The sequence below is a fragment of the Pituophis catenifer genome, unplaced genomic scaffold (genome assembly GCF_029215685.1).
Source record: "Pituophis catenifer annectens isolate HBS135680 unplaced genomic scaffold, rPitCat1.0.hap2 SCAF_2, whole genome shotgun sequence".
NCBI classification, from domain to species: Eukaryota; Metazoa; Chordata; class Lepidosauria; order Squamata; family Colubridae; genus Pituophis; species Pituophis catenifer.
The window spans coordinates 13,998,209-14,014,483 of record NW_027256882.1 but is presented as its reverse complement, the minus strand read 5'-3'; the positions used below and the strand labels follow the sequence as shown (position 1 = coordinate 14,014,483).

The 16,275-nt window shown below is 44.6% G+C and overlaps 1 protein-coding gene across 1 annotated transcript in view; it reads left to right on the top strand.

The window, feature by feature from the left end:
- Window positions 1-16,275, top strand: part of LOC139311778 (alpha-2-macroglobulin-like) — a 102,881-nt gene that overhangs the window by 42,410 nt on the left and 44,196 nt on the right. Inside the window, exons 11-18 of the mRNA XM_070936286.1 lie at window positions 778-939; window positions 1,723-1,938; window positions 2,434-2,494; window positions 4,619-4,764; window positions 8,407-8,556; window positions 9,351-9,515; window positions 10,511-10,601; window positions 13,620-13,782. Coding sequence (XP_070792387.1) covers window positions 778-939; window positions 1,723-1,938; window positions 2,434-2,494; window positions 4,619-4,764; window positions 8,407-8,556; window positions 9,351-9,515; window positions 10,511-10,601; window positions 13,620-13,782 — 1,154 coding nt within the window. The remainder of the gene's footprint in view (window positions 1-777; window positions 940-1,722; window positions 1,939-2,433; window positions 2,495-4,618; window positions 4,765-8,406; window positions 8,557-9,350; window positions 9,516-10,510; window positions 10,602-13,619; window positions 13,783-16,275) is intronic.

The window sequence follows — 16,275 nt, the reverse complement described above, 5'->3', positions numbered from 1 at the left end:
TTCCTTTAGTGGCCTTCCCCAAGGGAGTTTAGGACAATAATTTTAGCCTTTAAAAATTTTTTGGGGGGCGTGGGTTAGGCGATGCAGTGACTCAGTGGCTAAGATGCTGAGCTTGTTGTTCAGAAGGTCAGCAGTTCAATGGTTCGAATCCTTAGCGCCGCATAATGGAGTGAGCTCCTGTTACATGTCCCAGCTTCTGCCAACCTAGCAGTTCGAAAGCATGTAAAAAATGCAAGTAGACAAATAGGGACCACTTTGGTGGGAAGGTAACAGCGCTCCATGCACCTTTGGCATTTAATCATGCCGGCCACATGACCATGGAGACATCTTTGGACATCACTGGCTCTTCGGCTTAGAAACGGAGATGAGCACTGCCCCTAGAGCCGGAAACAATTAGCACACATGTGCGGGGGAACCTTAACCTTTACCTTGGGGGGTTATTTTTATAAATATTCCACCTATGTCAGCAGCTCCCCCCTCAGGGATCCTGGCCCTGCTCAGCTTGGGAGTGGGGCCCTTAAGAAGACCCACAAAGCCGTTAAGTCCCTTGAACAATGAATTCATGGGTAAGTCAAAAAAGTCAAGAGGGTGGCCAGGCATCAAAGCCCTTGCCCTTTTAAACAAATGTCACATGTGCAACACACATAAAAGCCAGGCAAGGCTTTGATGGCATGATTACAGCCCACCATCTTGATTTTTGACCCTCCAGGTATGCCCCTAATAAGAGTTCAAATCTAAAATAATTGGATGTGGGTTGATTTTTTTTTCCATATGTAGATGAAACTGGTGGATGATATGAATGAGCCAATGGCTAATAAGAGCATTGAGATTACAGGACCTTCTGTGAAATACAGCGCCAGGTACACAACCAATGAGGAAGGACGAATACAGTTTTCCATAGATACATCAAACTTCACAGAGGATTCCATCAATTTGCAGGTGAGTGTTTTGGAGTGAAAACACCCCTTTCAATCCAAATTCTGCTAAGCACCAACTTTGGGAAAATTCACAATCGTATCCCCCTGTGGTTTTTGCATTCACTCTTGTTATCCCTCCCTTTGTAATGGGGAACAATAGCAATGTTCTTCCAATTGTTTGACACAGATGCTGTCTTCACATACATTCAGTGAATTCCATAGCTATTCCATAAGCAAATTGCCTGTTTCATCCCGGAACATTTCTTCCGCTATACCATCTACGCCTGCAACCTTATCATTTTCCAATTTTCTCACAGCTTTAAGAACTTCCTTTTTTTTTTTTTTTTGTAGGACACTCACATTCGTAGCATGTGTTTTGAGTTCTGCTTTTCATCACATAACAATCATTTTGCTGGATGTGTCCTTCAGATGCACTTAACATACAAAGGTGTCACTCTTGTATACCTTGGAGCTCTGCTGCAGCGTAAAGAAACCCAGCAAAATGTATTTTTGGTTCCCTGCAGCAATGTCATAATGAAGGTGTCGAAAGGAGGGACCTGCCCTGCTGTCTCATACTTAGCTGTAAACATCCCTGCAATACTACTGATCTGAATTATCAAGTCTGTCTATAGGGGTCTCCAACCTTGGCACTTTTATGGCCTTTACGGCCTTTAACTCCCAGAATTCCTCAGCCAGCATGGCACTGGTTTAGCTCTTTCCTTCATTCAGTAATTATATTTTGAGAAAATATGTACATATATTTTGCTCTTTAAGCAGAGTGGTTTCTTTGCCTTTCTATAAACAGGGAGTTTACAAAGAAAATGAATGGTGTGACAATTCGGTCACCATTTATCACCAACGTGCCTCGCACTTAGTGAACCGATTTTACTCACCAAGTCAAAGTTACCTCCACATTGATCCTCTGCCAAAAACTTTGAGCTGTGGCGACACAGAGCATATTCAAGTGCATTTTATCCTGGATCCAAATGCTGTGAAGAAGGAAGTGATCTTTTATTATTTGGTGAGTTAGAAAAGAAATATATTTGCTTTTTTCTGGTGTGAGGATACACTATAGGAGTACATAAAGTGAACATAGATTGATGAAGGTTCAGTCTTAGGTAGAATAGTAACAGATTTTAGATTTCACCAATGGCATAAACCACAACTGGGAAACCTTTTAGAAGCAGGGATTTGCAGTTATATCAATTTTAGGAAGCCATGGGCCCTAGTGAGTAGGATGTCCCTATGCCCCAGATATTCAGCTTCTTCCCTTGTGAATTTCAGAGGGATAATTGCTTTTTAAAAAAAACTAAGTTCAAAGGCTGTTTTGGCTGAATTGCTTGCTGCTTAATGACTGGAAAACCTGTTGCCCAACTTCAGGGAGCTATTGAAAGTATTTTGATCAAGGGTATCGACAGAAGGCGGTCAAACAAGATAAGATGATGGCTGCCACCATTCCATCAATCCCCTGCCAGTTTTTGACCCGCATTGCAAGAATTGCTGTTTTGTTTTCTAGGTGATGGCTAAGGGAGGCATTATACGAGCTGGGACACACACACAGCCAATGCAGGGAAAAGGTAAATGCTCCCACCAGTTTGCATTCCCCTCCATGCTTGGCAAAAAGCTTCCCTGGAATGTCCATCACTCCCATTTCAAGTGCTATCTTGAAGTGGGTCAATCTGTAGGTAATCCAGCCCTCCCTTGCTGAATGCCCGTTGCTGATCTGCAAAATGTTGCCACTTGCAATTGGTTGCTATATCCTATTTCAGACTGGCAGAGAAAGGGATGTGGGTACATACAGTCAACCTTGCCGGTGAGCAGAGGAAAGGATGGGGACAGGGGGGAGAATGAAAAGGCCATGCCTCACAAATCTCTGCAGCCACTTCCTTCATCCTGAGTTTTGATTGCGTGTCACAGTCAATCTTTTTACAGCCACCATGCTGCCCATTTGCTACTACCATTTCTTCTAGGACAAGCCCTGCTTAAAGATCCAGAGAGGCTCAGGGGTTCAGCCTCTCAGAGCTGCAGCCTAGCATGCTAGATGTGACTTCGCTTTTGAGGAAAGCAAATGCATGCAAGGCAGAAGAATGAAAGAGAGGGAAGAGGGTGGAGCTCCCAACTTCCTGGCATACAAAAGGCTCCAAGTTCAACCCTTAGTAATGCCTCTCCAGGGGGCAGAAACCCTGGAGAGGCACTATTACCATGCTTCCCTGAAAATAAGCCCTATTCTGAAAATAAAACCAAGCCTGTTTTTGCGTGTGCGCCTAATATAAGCCCTATCCCCAAAATAAATCCTACCTAAGTGCCTGCGCAACTGGCTGCATGCCCATTCCGTCTGCTTACTCGCAGTTCTGCCAACACAAGGTGACACAAGAAGGGTGGGGGGTGCCATGGCCATGAGGCGGGGTGGAGTTTTCCCCCATGCACCACAGACTGTCTTACCGTATCTCAGGGCCCTCACAGCCAGGCCATCCACACTCAAAAAATTGTCTCGCCTCACGGTAGTGGCTCCAGCAGCCAGGCGCAGCAGATGCAGCAGTTGCTAATGTGACTGCTGGCCTACTTCTTCTGCTTGCTTGTGGCTGCAATGGAGCAGGAGGCCGAGCGATGTGCTGGAGCTGCCACCCCAAGGCAAGACAGTTTTGAGGGCATGGATGGCCTGGGTGTGGGGCCCTGAGGTACTGTAAGCTGGTGCGGGGCATGTGGGATAGCTCCATCTTCTCACTGCAGTGGTCCTGCCCCACTGAAAGCAAACCAAAGAAGTGGACCTCCCGTACATGGAAAAAATTAAGAGACATCCCCTAGAAATAAGCCCTAGTGCTTATTTTGGAGCCCAAAAGAAAATAAGACCGGGTCTTACTTTCAGGGAAATACAATAACAGCACTAACTCACGGGTCTGAGGTAACATCCTTACTTTCTAAGATAGCAGAGGGTTGAAAAGCTCCATGCAGGGGTGAAATGCTCCCTGGTTTGCTGAACTGGTAGTAAAAAATGTAAAAAAGAAGTTCCTACGATCACGTGAGCGGCACATGATTGTCGGAACTTTTTTTAAAAAACTTTTTTAGCATTTTTTTACTACCAGTTCCCTGGAACCGGTAGTAAAAATGCTTTTAAAAAGTAAAAAAAAAAGGCTCCAACGATCACAGCTGTGGCACGCGATCGTCAGAGCCTTTTTTTTTTACTTTTAAAAGCATTTTTTTACAACCTATTCACCCAAATAGGTTGTAAAAAAATGCTTTTAAAAGGTTAAAAAAAGGCTTTGACCATCACAGCCGAGCACGCCCACCTTGCATTTGGTGTGTGGTGTGCACTGCGCATGCATGCACGCAGCACACATTTGGTGCACAGCGCGCATGCGCAACCAGCAAACCAGTAGTAAACTGGTTCATATTTCACCACTGGCTCCATGGCATGTGCCACGTGGCGTGTTTTATGTCCGTTGCCCTCCTTTGCGGTAGAAGATGTTATTGGAGGGAGATTCACCTGCTGATTCATGGATAAGGTGAGCCCATACAACTATGAAGGAAAAGAGAGCAGCTGAAGCCCTCCAGCTCCTGATATTTCAATGATCCACTTCTATCCCACATTTCTCAGCCCGTTGTGGTTGTCTGATGTATTCCAACTGGAATTAATTCCTTCTAACTTTCCCCTTTTCAATCTCTCTCTCTCTCTCTTTCCTCCTGGGATTTTCTTGCTTTAGAACCCAAAGGGGACTTTCTTTTGAATCTCTTGGTGGATGTTGACACTGCTCCTATAACCCGCTTGCTTCTCTACACCATTTTGCCCAGCGGAGAACTTGTTGCGCACTCAAGAGATTTCACTGTAGAAAAGTGCTTCTCCAACAAGGTAAGTGAAGAAACAAAATGTCCACTTTTAACCGTGTTTCGGAAATAGCATACAGATCATGTAGTTAATGTGAGATGGGTATCCCTTCTGACCTGAACTGGACTGAACACACAGAAAAGACAGTATAGATTTACAACATTACAGAGTAAGAAAGGACCTTGAAACAGGGGGTTGAACTAGAAGGCCTCCAGGTTTAATGGCCACTTACTAGGAATTGGTTGGAAAAATGTGTAGATTGGACAAATCAGGCAGAAGAGAAGCCTAAAAGAAGACATTTGCAAATGAAATGCAAATGAGAAGAACGACCAGAGGAGACATAATAGCAGTGTTCCAATATTTGAGGGGCTGCCAAAGAAAGGAAGGGGTCAAGTTATTTTCCAAGGCACCTGAAGGCCAGACAAGGAATAACGGATGGAAACTGATTAAGGAGAAATTAGAAATAAGGAGAAATTTTCTGACAGTGAGAACAATCAACCAATGGAACAGCTTGCCTTCAGAAGTTGTGGGAGCTTCATTACTGGAGGCTTTCAAGCAGAAATTGGACTGCCATTTGTCAGAAATGTTGTAAAGCTGTGATGGCGAACCTATGGCACGTGTGACACAGGTGGCACGCATAGCCATATCAGTGGGCACGCAAGCTCAGCTGATTTTCAGGCCTTCTGGGCCCACCAGAAGTAGGGAAACAGGCTGTTTCCTGCCTCTGGAGGGCCTGGGGGGTGGTAGGGAAGGCCCATTTTTCTCTCTCAGCTGGCTCCAGAGCTTCTCTATGAGTCTGGGGAGGGCGAAAACAGCCTTCCCAACCCCTCGGCCCATTTGCCAACTTCCAGTTGGACAGGAAATGACTGGAAGTTGGCAAATGGGCTGAGGGGTGGGGAAGGCTGTTTTCGCCCTCCCAGACTTATAGAGAGGCTCTGGAGCCAGGTGAGAGAGAAAAACGGGCCTACCGGGCCATCATGTGCCAGGAGCGGGGGCCGCAGGGGCGTGGGGGTATCATGCCCACATGTGCGGGGGTAGGTAGCATAGAATTATAGGTGTGGGCATGTGCACGCGCAACCCGCCACCCCCTCCTGGCACGCAATGGCAAAAAGGTTGCCCATTATTGGTGTAAAGTCTCCTGCTTGAGCAGGGGGTTGGACTAGATGACCTACAAGATCCCTTCCAAGTCTGTTAATCTGTAATCTGAAATAGAATATACCAATATAGTTAAATTGATAATTTTAAAGAAATTTGAAACTCAAATAGAGCCTTGATAGTACAGTGGTCTACGCACCCTGTTATTAACACAGCTGCCTGCAATTTACTGCTGGTTCGAATCTCGCCAAGGCTCAAGGTTGACTCAGCCTTCCATCCTTTCTAAGGTAGGTGAGATGAGGACCCAGTTTGTGGGGGCAATAAGCTGACTTTGTATAAAATATACAAAAGTATGAAGGCTATTGCTTAACACATTGTAAGCCGCCCTGAGTCTCCGGAGAAGGGCGGCATATAAATCAAATAAATAAATAAAAAAAAAAATTGAAAGCCAAACATAGACTAGATAGCCACCTCTCATTAAAAATTCTTCCTGACAATCCAGAATACAAATGTATGCATATAGAAAATAAAATATCTGCACATCTGTAGAATTGGACTTGTTGATCCTGAGCTAGATTCAATCAGTCCTGATTCATCTGATGTCACAGTGCAGGGTTAGGGCAGAAATTGCAAGGATGATGAATGTTTCCAGTGCTTTCTACCCTATATAAATAACTCAGTTTTGTTTTTTACTACTGCTCCTTAAACAGTCTACATTTACATCCTTGCTTACATCTAATGACTTGGTTTCATTTGAATATAAGAAAAAAAAAACACCAATGGAACTGTCTACCTATGGATTTTCCATCTCTGAATATTTTTAAGAAAGGGCTGGACAGTCGCTTCTCAAAATGGTTGAACTTACAGGCTGCAGAAGGATGAGCTGGATCAGTGGTCCCCAATCTTTGTGGCTTGGCGGGTGGTGGAGGAAGGGAATCGGGCTGCACAAGTGGCGGGCATGCAGCTCAACATCCCTGAGCAGTGGGGCGGCATGCACATGGGTGCACGAACTTGCGCAAGTTGAGCTGCACGCGTGTGCACATATGCCAGCCTGCTGCTTGTGCAAGTTGAGCTATGCGTACTTGTGCATACACTGGCCAAGGTGTCTTCAACCTTGGCAACTTTAAGACTTGTGGACTTCAACTCCCAGAATTCTTCAGCCAGCAAAGTTGGCTGAGGAATTCTGGGAATTGAAGTCCACAAGTCTTAAAGTTGCCGAGGTTAGAGACCTCTGCACTGGCCCACTGCTTGTGCAGCCCGGTTGCAAATAGGCCACGGCCTGGTAGTGGGCTGTGGCCCAGGGGGGTTGGTGACCGCTGAGATACATGATTTTTGGGCTCAAAACACTGGAAACTTGGGATAGTGGATTGGGTTCTTTGTATCACTCCTCAGTGGCTGAGGAAAGACTTTTATTTTTAAAACGGAAATTTACAAATTGGGGGGGGGAGGGGGGAAGGAACGGTGAATTATGAATGTCTTCCACCAGTGCAGAAATTAATCTTAATACTAGAACTATTTTCTATTATAATTATTTTCCCTCAGCTCTTTATCTACATTCTATTCTTTAAAAGTCCAATGTCACTACATCTGTCCATCTTTCTTTTCTTTTATCTTCTTTATCTCCTCTCCATTTCTCTATTGTCCCTTTCTAGAGCTGTATCTTTTTCTCAGAACTTGATCTTTTAATTATTATTATTATTTTTAGTTTGTGTTTCTGCTTGTGTCGAAGCCCTGACTTTTTCTTCCGCTTTTCTGCTGGTTGGATCCTGGCTGGGTTTCTGGCCTCTTTTCTTCTTTCCTATCTTGCCTCGGTCTGAGGGAAATGGCTTGGAACAACTTTTCCCTCATGCAGCTCTGAGGGAAGGAAAAAGATGTCTTTCTCTCCTTCCCCCGCCCCCAGTTTTCTCACCTGGTGCCTCTTTTTCCGTTGCTTTGTCTCCACAGGACTGTATTTTTTTTTAAAAAAAAAAATACTCCTTATTTTTACTCCAGAGGTTGGCTGCTTATTCTGCCTTTTCCTCACCAAGACTGGTAATGGCGGAACTTCCCGGCAGCCATTTTGTCTTCCCTTCCTTTTGTCTCTTAGCAAACAATGCTTATTTGCATTGTTTGCGAACAATGAGCCTTGGTACTACAGTGGTTTAAAGCACCCTGTTATTAACACAGCTGCCTGCAATTTACTGCTGGTTCGAATCTCTCCAAGGCTCAAGGTTGACTCAGCCTTCCATCCTTTCTAAGGTAGGTTAAATGAGGACCCAGTTTGTGGGGGCAATAAGCTGACTTTGTATAAATATACAAAAGGATGAAGGCTATTGCTTAACGCACTGTAAGCCGCCCTGAGTCTCCGGAGAAGGGCGGCATATAAATCAAATTAAAAAAAAAAAAAAAAAAAAAAATTTGATTGGCAGCTAGGTTGTCATGACAATGAGGGTGGCGGGCCAAGAAGCTTTGAATCTTGCCAGCACAGTCTGGCCTTCTGCAGCTTCAGAGAAGGATGGCTCCGTTGGGCTCATTTCTTATACTATTTAGCAGAAGAAATGCCCTTTTCAAAGATCTGGTTTATGTTCGCAGGCCAGACTGTGGTTCTCTAATCAACAAGGCCTGCCTGGCCAGAAAACCCAACTCCATCTTGCTGCTTCCTCCGGCTCCCTTTGTGCTTTCCATGCAGTTGACCAGAGTATCTTTCTCTTGAAACCTGAAGCCGAGCTTTCCACTGAGAAGGTGAGTCCTATGGAGAACCTATGAAGTCATATGTTCAGATCAGGGGTGAGTTCTAAAATTTTTCCTACCGGTTCTGTGGGCGTGGCTTATTTTGTGGGCGTGGCTTGTTGGTGGGATATGTGACGGTGGGCGTGGTCAACTTTTTTTTTTTTTTACTTTTAAAAGCATTTTTTCTACAACCTTAAGAGGTAGGGGGTAAAAATCTAAGGTTTACAACCTTAAGAGGTAGGGGGTAAAAGGGGGTAAAAGTTTTGGTGTGTCTTATACACCAAATGTAGCCCTGCTCACCCACTGGCTCCCACCCTCTGCCTCACAGCAGTTACCTCCTTGCAAGCAAACAGCAAGAAAAAACAGCTCCTTTCAGCTTCAGCACAGCCTAATTAGCACAAGTTGATTGGATCGGCCTCCCTACTCTCAGCTGATTTGCTTTCAGCTGTTTTGCGCAGGGCTCTGCTACTTGCTGCAAAGAGGTGAATTGCTGGAGCAGATTTTTTTTCCTTGTGCTAATCAAGCTATACTGAAAATGAAAGTAAAGCAGGCTGTTGGCTGTTTGCTGCAATGAGGCAAATTTGCTCAGAGGCAGAGGGAGATTTCTTTTTCTTCTTTTCCTCACCAAAAAAGGTAGGTGTGTCATACTCTGGTACGTCTTATACTCCGAAAAATATGGTAATCGGGTATCCCATCTTAGCAAACACAAAAATGAAAAGATTCCCCTCCTCTACTGTTGCGCGAACTGAATTGGGGATCCGCATGAGATGGGTAGCTTTACTGAATTGCAACGTCTCTCTTTTCAGATCTATAAATTGCTCCCAGACTATTCACCTGACCGATACTTTGAGTATGGATGGAACGAATGGGAGAAGCCATGCATCAAAATGAAAAATATTAAAGTGGATGGTATCCGTTATCACCCTGTTCCTTTTTCTTATGGGGAAGCCGATGTTTCCAAAATTCTTAAGGTGAGCTTCTCTGCTGCTTCTGGAAGGTGAAATTTCCAGTTTATTCTATTGGGCACAGGTGGGTCACTCCCCCTTCAAGATCATTTTAGTCTTGAGATTTTTTGAGATTTAGACAGAAACCCTTAGCTCAGTTTCCTGATTTGAATAGAGACAGGCTAGCAATCAATAAGAACGAAACTGCTTAGCTGATCTCAAAAAGTGAAGTGAGTTTGGACAGGCTTAATAGGAGGCTAGAAACCTTCTGGAGATTTAGGATTATAATTCGGGCTGAAAAATCTACCTTGATACAGGTGAGGATAAACTCCTTCCATTTGTTGTTGTTCTTAGTTGTGAAGTCGTGTCCGACCCATCGCAACCCCATGGACAACATTCCTCCAGGCCTTCCTGTCCTCTACCATCTTCTGGAGTCCATTTAAGTGCACCCCAACTGCTTCAGGGACTCCATCCAGCCACCTCATTCTCGTTCTTCTTTTGCCCTTAATCTTTCCCAGCATCAGGCTCTTCTCCAGTGAGTCCTTCCTTCTCATTAGGTGGCCAAAGTATTTGAGTTTCATCGTCAGAATCTGGCCTTCTAAAGAGCAGTCAGGGTTGATCTTCTCTAGGACTGGATCGGTTTGATCGCCTCGCAGTCCAAGGGACTCGCAGGAGTCTTCTCCTTACATACTGTTTCCAAAACCACTTGTTAGATATCTCCCCTCCAAAAAAACCCCTCCAAGAATTAAATTTGACTTGAGTCATTACCTTTGATTGGTTAGATAACAGCATTTAGGAGACCACCAGGAAATCCCAGGGTTGTAGACTAGTTGATTTACAGAGGTAAATGATTTCCAGGCAGTTGATGGAAAAGTCACAAGATTTGAGTTCAGCTGTGAGAGAATTGGATTTTTACCCCTAGCATTCACCTTGGATTTAAAATATATATATATATATATCCCATTTGGGTCTGTTCATGCTTTCTGAAATGTTTCACTGTGACTTCTTTATTCCTTTGACAGGACTTGGGTTTGAATGTTTTTACTAGCACTAAAATAGACAAGCCAAACATATGTCGGGTCTTTAACCCCCCGTCTTTCAGAGGCTACTACGGTAAGCATTTGATCCACTGAGGGCTGAATTTATAGGATATGCACTTTGGAAATATAAAATAAAATGCTCTTGTGGCTTTGCTACAAAGGGAAACTTTGTGCATGTGTGTGTGTGTTTCTGCATGTGCTTATGTCTATGCTGACTAAAGAGCATGCAATACCTACTGGTATTCCTCGACTTACAACCACAAATTTCCATTGCTAAGTGAAACCTTTGTTAAGTGGTCGTAAGACGAGGATCACCTGTTTCCCTACGATCTCTACAGCAATCATGGCTGTTTGCAATGGAGAAGATCTGCCAATCATCAAGGTTTTCCTTTGTATTTCTCAGGGTTTGCCGCAGAAACGGAATTTAAGTTTTCAGCCTCCTGAGGAAGCTGTTTAAGAGCACCCAGATCAGGGAACTCGTCCTTTCTGCTTTGCAGAATTGAAACTGAGTTTCTTGTTTGGAACCCCACCCCCTCTTCAATTCTTATTATGACTCAGTTAAACAAGTGGGGTGTGGATTGGACATTGGTTGATAGGGTAAAATTGTAGGAAGGAATAATATGTACATTGTTCTGAACTTCTTCAGTGATAAACCCTTCATTGCTGGAGGTTTTTAAGAAGAGATTGGACAGCTACTTGTCTGAAATGGTATAGGCCAATGATGGGGAACCTATGGCCACAGGTGGCACGCGTAGCCATATGAATGGGCACGCCAGCTCAGCTCTGGCGTGTATGTGTGCACTGGCCAGCTGATTTTTGGGCCTACCAGAAGTAGGGAAACAGGCTGTTTCCTGCCTTCGAAGGACCTGGTGGGGGGAGGCCCATTTTTCTTTCTCACCTGGCTCCAGATCCTCTCTATGCATCTGGGGAGGGCGAAAACAGCCTTTCCCATTCCCTCGGAGGACCTCCGAAGGCCTGAAATGGCCCATTTCCCATCTCCCGGTGGGACAGGAAGTGACTTTTTTGCTGTCCCCAGCCACCAGAGACTCCTAGAGAGGCTATGGAGGTTGGGGACAGCAAAAACTTCACTTCCTGTCCCACCGGGAGTTGAGAAACGGGCCGTTTCAGGCCTTCGGAGGGCCTCCGAGGGAGTGGAAAAGACTGTTTTCGCCCTTCACAGATGCATAGAGAGAGATCTGGAGCCAGGTGAGAAAGAAAAACTGGCCTACTGGGCCATCACATTCCAGGAGCGAAGGGGGAGTGGGGGTTGCATGCGCGTGCACAGGGCAGGGCACATAGAATAATGAGTGTGGGCACACACGTGTGCGAACCTCCCCCACCTCCAACCCCTTCCTGGCATGTGATGGCAAAAAGGTTAGCCATCACTGGTATAAGGTCTATTGCTTGAGCAGGGGGCTGGACTAGAAGACCTCCAAGGTCCCTTCCAGCTTCTCTCCTCTCCTCTCCTCTCCCCTCCCCCAGTCCTCCCCTCCCCTTCCACTCCACTCCACTCCATTCCATTCTAGAAAAAAGGTAACCTGTAACTCTAGTAGCAGTGATAAACACAGCTAGTCCTTGATTTACAATCTGAATTGAGCCCAAAATTTCAATTTCTAAGCAAGACAGTTGTTAATTAAGTTTTGCCCCACTTTACGACCTTTCTTGTTGCAGTTGTTAAGTGAATCTCTGCAGTTGTTAAGTTAGTAAAACAGTTGTAAAGCCAGTCTGGCTTTCCAATTGACTTTGTTTGTCAGAAGGTCGCAAAAAGTGATCGCATAGCCCTGGGACATGGGTGTGGAGCCTTCCTGGAACTATTGAAAGGACTGTGTTGTAGATTGGAGATAGATGATGTCGTATTCCAATCTACAACACAGCCCTTTCAACAGTTCCAAGAAGGCTCCACACTATTATGCACCACTCAGATGGCAAGGCCTCCCTCTCCAGGACCCTCCTCTCTGGCAATGCCTCCGGAGGACACCGAAGGCCAAAAGATAGGCTCAGAGCCAAGCACGTCCCCGCAGCCACAGGTGGACAGTGACGAAGGAGATAAGTGCTGGCTGGACCCTCGCCAGAGGCGCAGGGAGAAGCGTGCGCAGCAGAGGGGAAGGCGTGCCAGAGATTAGCTGAGTCACTGGACCACACCCCACAGGGTATAAATGTGGGTGTGGTGGCCGGTTCAGTTTGTGACGAGCAAAAACTAGAACTAATCCATGATCTCTGCATTACTCAACTTTGCCTGCTTTATCGGACTGCATTTGGATTAATCCTTGTATTGTTGAAAACTCTGCCTTTTTTATCAGAATGCTGGCAGGCTAATCTTTGTTTTGTGTGAGTAAAGTCTGAATTGGCAGCTAGCCACTGGGTTGCTGCCGGCTTTATTTTCAAAGAATTTTGTCGTGTGGCTTATTAACTCCGGGCCGTCTGTGGGGGTGCATGAATGGAACGGGACAGAACACAGGTGACCTTAACGACCTGCTAAAAAAATACAAATGACCAGCTGTATAAATCCTTCCATTCCCCTCCATCCAGTCAGAGCTAAAGAAGCTTCTTGGATGAGAAGCAAAATGTCTTCAAAAAAACCCCAGAAAGTCCAGTTGCCTCTTGAAAAAAGCACCTTTGGGACAACAAACAGTTGTGTGTCATGCCAACATCCTTTGTCGCCCACATTTCTCATATTGGACAACCAGAATTGTGGGAGTTTGGAATCAGGAGAGGGGATCTACCCTTCTCCTATCAGTGACATTTGGAGGTCATATTGTTCCAAACCAGAGGGATGGTGATGGTGATGGTGATGGTGATGGTGATGGTGATGATGATGATGATGATGATGATGTGCACTGGGGAGGGCGCTAGGCTAGGGTGGCGGGGGCCAGTCCTTCACCATCTCTGGTACCATGTTTCCCTGAAAATAAGCCCTAATGTGTCTTTTAGAGGCAAATAATAATAAATAATGTAAGACTGGGTCTTATTTTTGGGAAAACACAATATGGCTTTCAAAGAGATGAGATGAGTTCCTGCAGATCAGGTCTATCAAGGGTCTTTACAAATAAGGTGGAATACATGTAAATTCTCTCGTATTCTTTTCCTCTAGGTCCTCATAGCTATATACAATTGGGAGGTGCCCCAGCACCGATTGGTATGTCACTTGGTTTCCTCGAAAATAGTCCTCCTACTTTCACTACTGAAACAATGCCTGTTGAGACTGTCAGAATGCAGTTCCCTGAAACGTGGTTGTGGGATTTGGTGATAATAGAGTAAGTGGTGGTGTCAGGCTGCAAAAGTACAGGCCATTCATTGATTAAAGCTTCTCAGAAAATATTCCCATATCTGCTGCTGCCCACATGTTTATGCTATATCACCCCAACCTGTAGGTTCTTTGCAGCATTGTGGTGGTGTGATATAAGCCACACCCTTTTCTTAGGTGTGTTGTGACAACCTTCGAGATGTCAACCAGAAGTCCTTAAGATCCTTATGTTGAACTCAGGGAGGTGGAAAATATTAGAAAGAAACTCAAGTGCCAGCTGATCGGGAGGAAATGGGGATTTTGCAGTATCCTTCCCCTGCCACGCCCACCAAGCCACGCTCATCAAGCCATGCCATGCCCACTAAGCCACACCCAGAGAACCGGTAGTAAAAAATTTTGAAACCCAACACTGGTATGGTAACACAGTGGCTCAGTGGCTAAGACACTGAGTTTGTCAATCCAAAGGTCAGCAGCTCAGCGGTTCGAATCCTTAGTGCCGCATAACGGGAGGAGCTCCCGTGACTTGCCCCAGCTTCTGCCAACCTAGTAGTTCGAAAGCACGTAAAAAATGCAAGTACAAAAATAGGGACCACCTTTGGTGGGAAGATAATGGCGTTCCGTGTGCCTTTGGCGTTTAGTCATGCCGGCCACATGACCACGGAGACGTCTTCAGATAGTGCTGGCTCTTTGGCTTTGAAACGGAGATGAGCACCACCCCTTAGAGTCGGGAATTACTAGCACATATGTGTGAGGGGAACCTTTACCTTTATGGTAACAGAACCTTGCAAGTCTCCTGTGTTTTCCCTTCCCTACCTTTTTATATTCCAGGGGAGTTAAGGGAAGATAGTCTAATACTTTTGTAGCTACTTAATGGCTTCTTCCAAGATCATCTTCATGGTTCTCTAAAGACTTCAAGGATGCTCTTGTCATTTTGGGAAGAGCAGTGCCACTAACAAGAGCCACAGACACTGATGATCCTGAGATGTGATGCCTTCTCCTTAATGGGATTTCTTTTAAGAAAGATGTCAGAGAAGCTTTAATCTGAAGTCCTGCATTTTGCAGAGAAATGCCTAACAACAGCCAAATAGGGCATTTTATAAATCTGCAACGCTTTTGAACTGACTTTTCGTTACTTTACATTGTTTTTGTGGTTGGAAAACCACACTGCAAACGTCAGAGAACTGACGATTTGAAATGGTAACAAACGTTTGGGTTGTGTTTTGCACTAAAAATGCAGAGTTAAATGCTATCATATTCAAGTCCTAACCGCTCTAAATTAATTTATCTCCTTTGCATCGTCTCTTACTTTCCGCATGAGTGCCAGATGCAATCATGAAAACACTGTCCCTCTTAAAACATGCAATGAATGGGTGATGATTTGACCCACCCCTAATCTTAGTTATTATCTTGACCTTTTTTCATTCCCTCATCAAGGTTCTGAGGGTCACATGACATGGATTTTGTAATTTGTTAACTAACACAGTTATTTTGTATTTTAATTTGACTTATTTTCTCCCTTTTAAAATAATGTTCAGGTTCATTAGAGATTGGAATCTAGGAAAACTTCTATCCTATGATTGTATGGATTAATTAGATTGCTTCTAACATCCTTAAACTGAAAAGATAAGTTACAGAAGGATGGCTGGATACTATCTCCTGATAAGAAAAAGTTTCTTAGTGTCAACTGGCATCGGGTTATCTAACTTCGACAACCTTTGTGGTTGATTTACAGTGCAAGGAGGGATTACTCCTACTGCATCTTTCCTCTTTCATTTTTCTTTGTTGTGTTAACTATAAAAAGGAATGTAAGATGAGCCTCGAGGTTCTCCCTTTTCATAGGGAGATCCTTCTTTATCAGGGTTACCCTAATTAATTGCTTTTAAATGATCTTCCGACTTGGTTGCTTATTGGGAAGGTAAACCAAGGCAGAACCTAGGGCCAGATTTGGCTCTCAATTCCTTCTGAGTGCAGTTCTCTCAACACGAACAATTCCATCAATCCCATTTGTTTCAGTTCTTAAAATTTATCCTTTTGGGGAGGCCAAAGGAATAGGAGTTGCTTTAGAAAAAAAAAATCCCCAAAAGATTTCGGAAACTGATTTGAAAGTACAATACAAATGCATTGGTTCTTGTTTAATGATCACACATTCAGTGATTGCTTAAACTTAGGACTTTGCTGAATGAGTGCTACATATGACATCCTCAAAGTAACCAAGTTATATCACACTTAACAATGGCATGGGATTCACTTAATGGTGGCAACCAGAACTGCTGTCACCGAATGGTGCAGTGCAGGGGTGGGTTCTAAATTTTTTTACTACCGGTTCTGTGAGTGTGGCTTATTTTGTGGGTGTGGCTTGGAGGTCATGTGACTAGGTGGGCGTGGCTAGCTGGTCAGTCATTTCTGGAAGGTCCTCACACTTACGACCAGTCCTCGCACTTACGACGCGACTAATTTGTTTGCTTTTAACATTGATCAGCTGTAGGACGGCCATTTGAAGCCC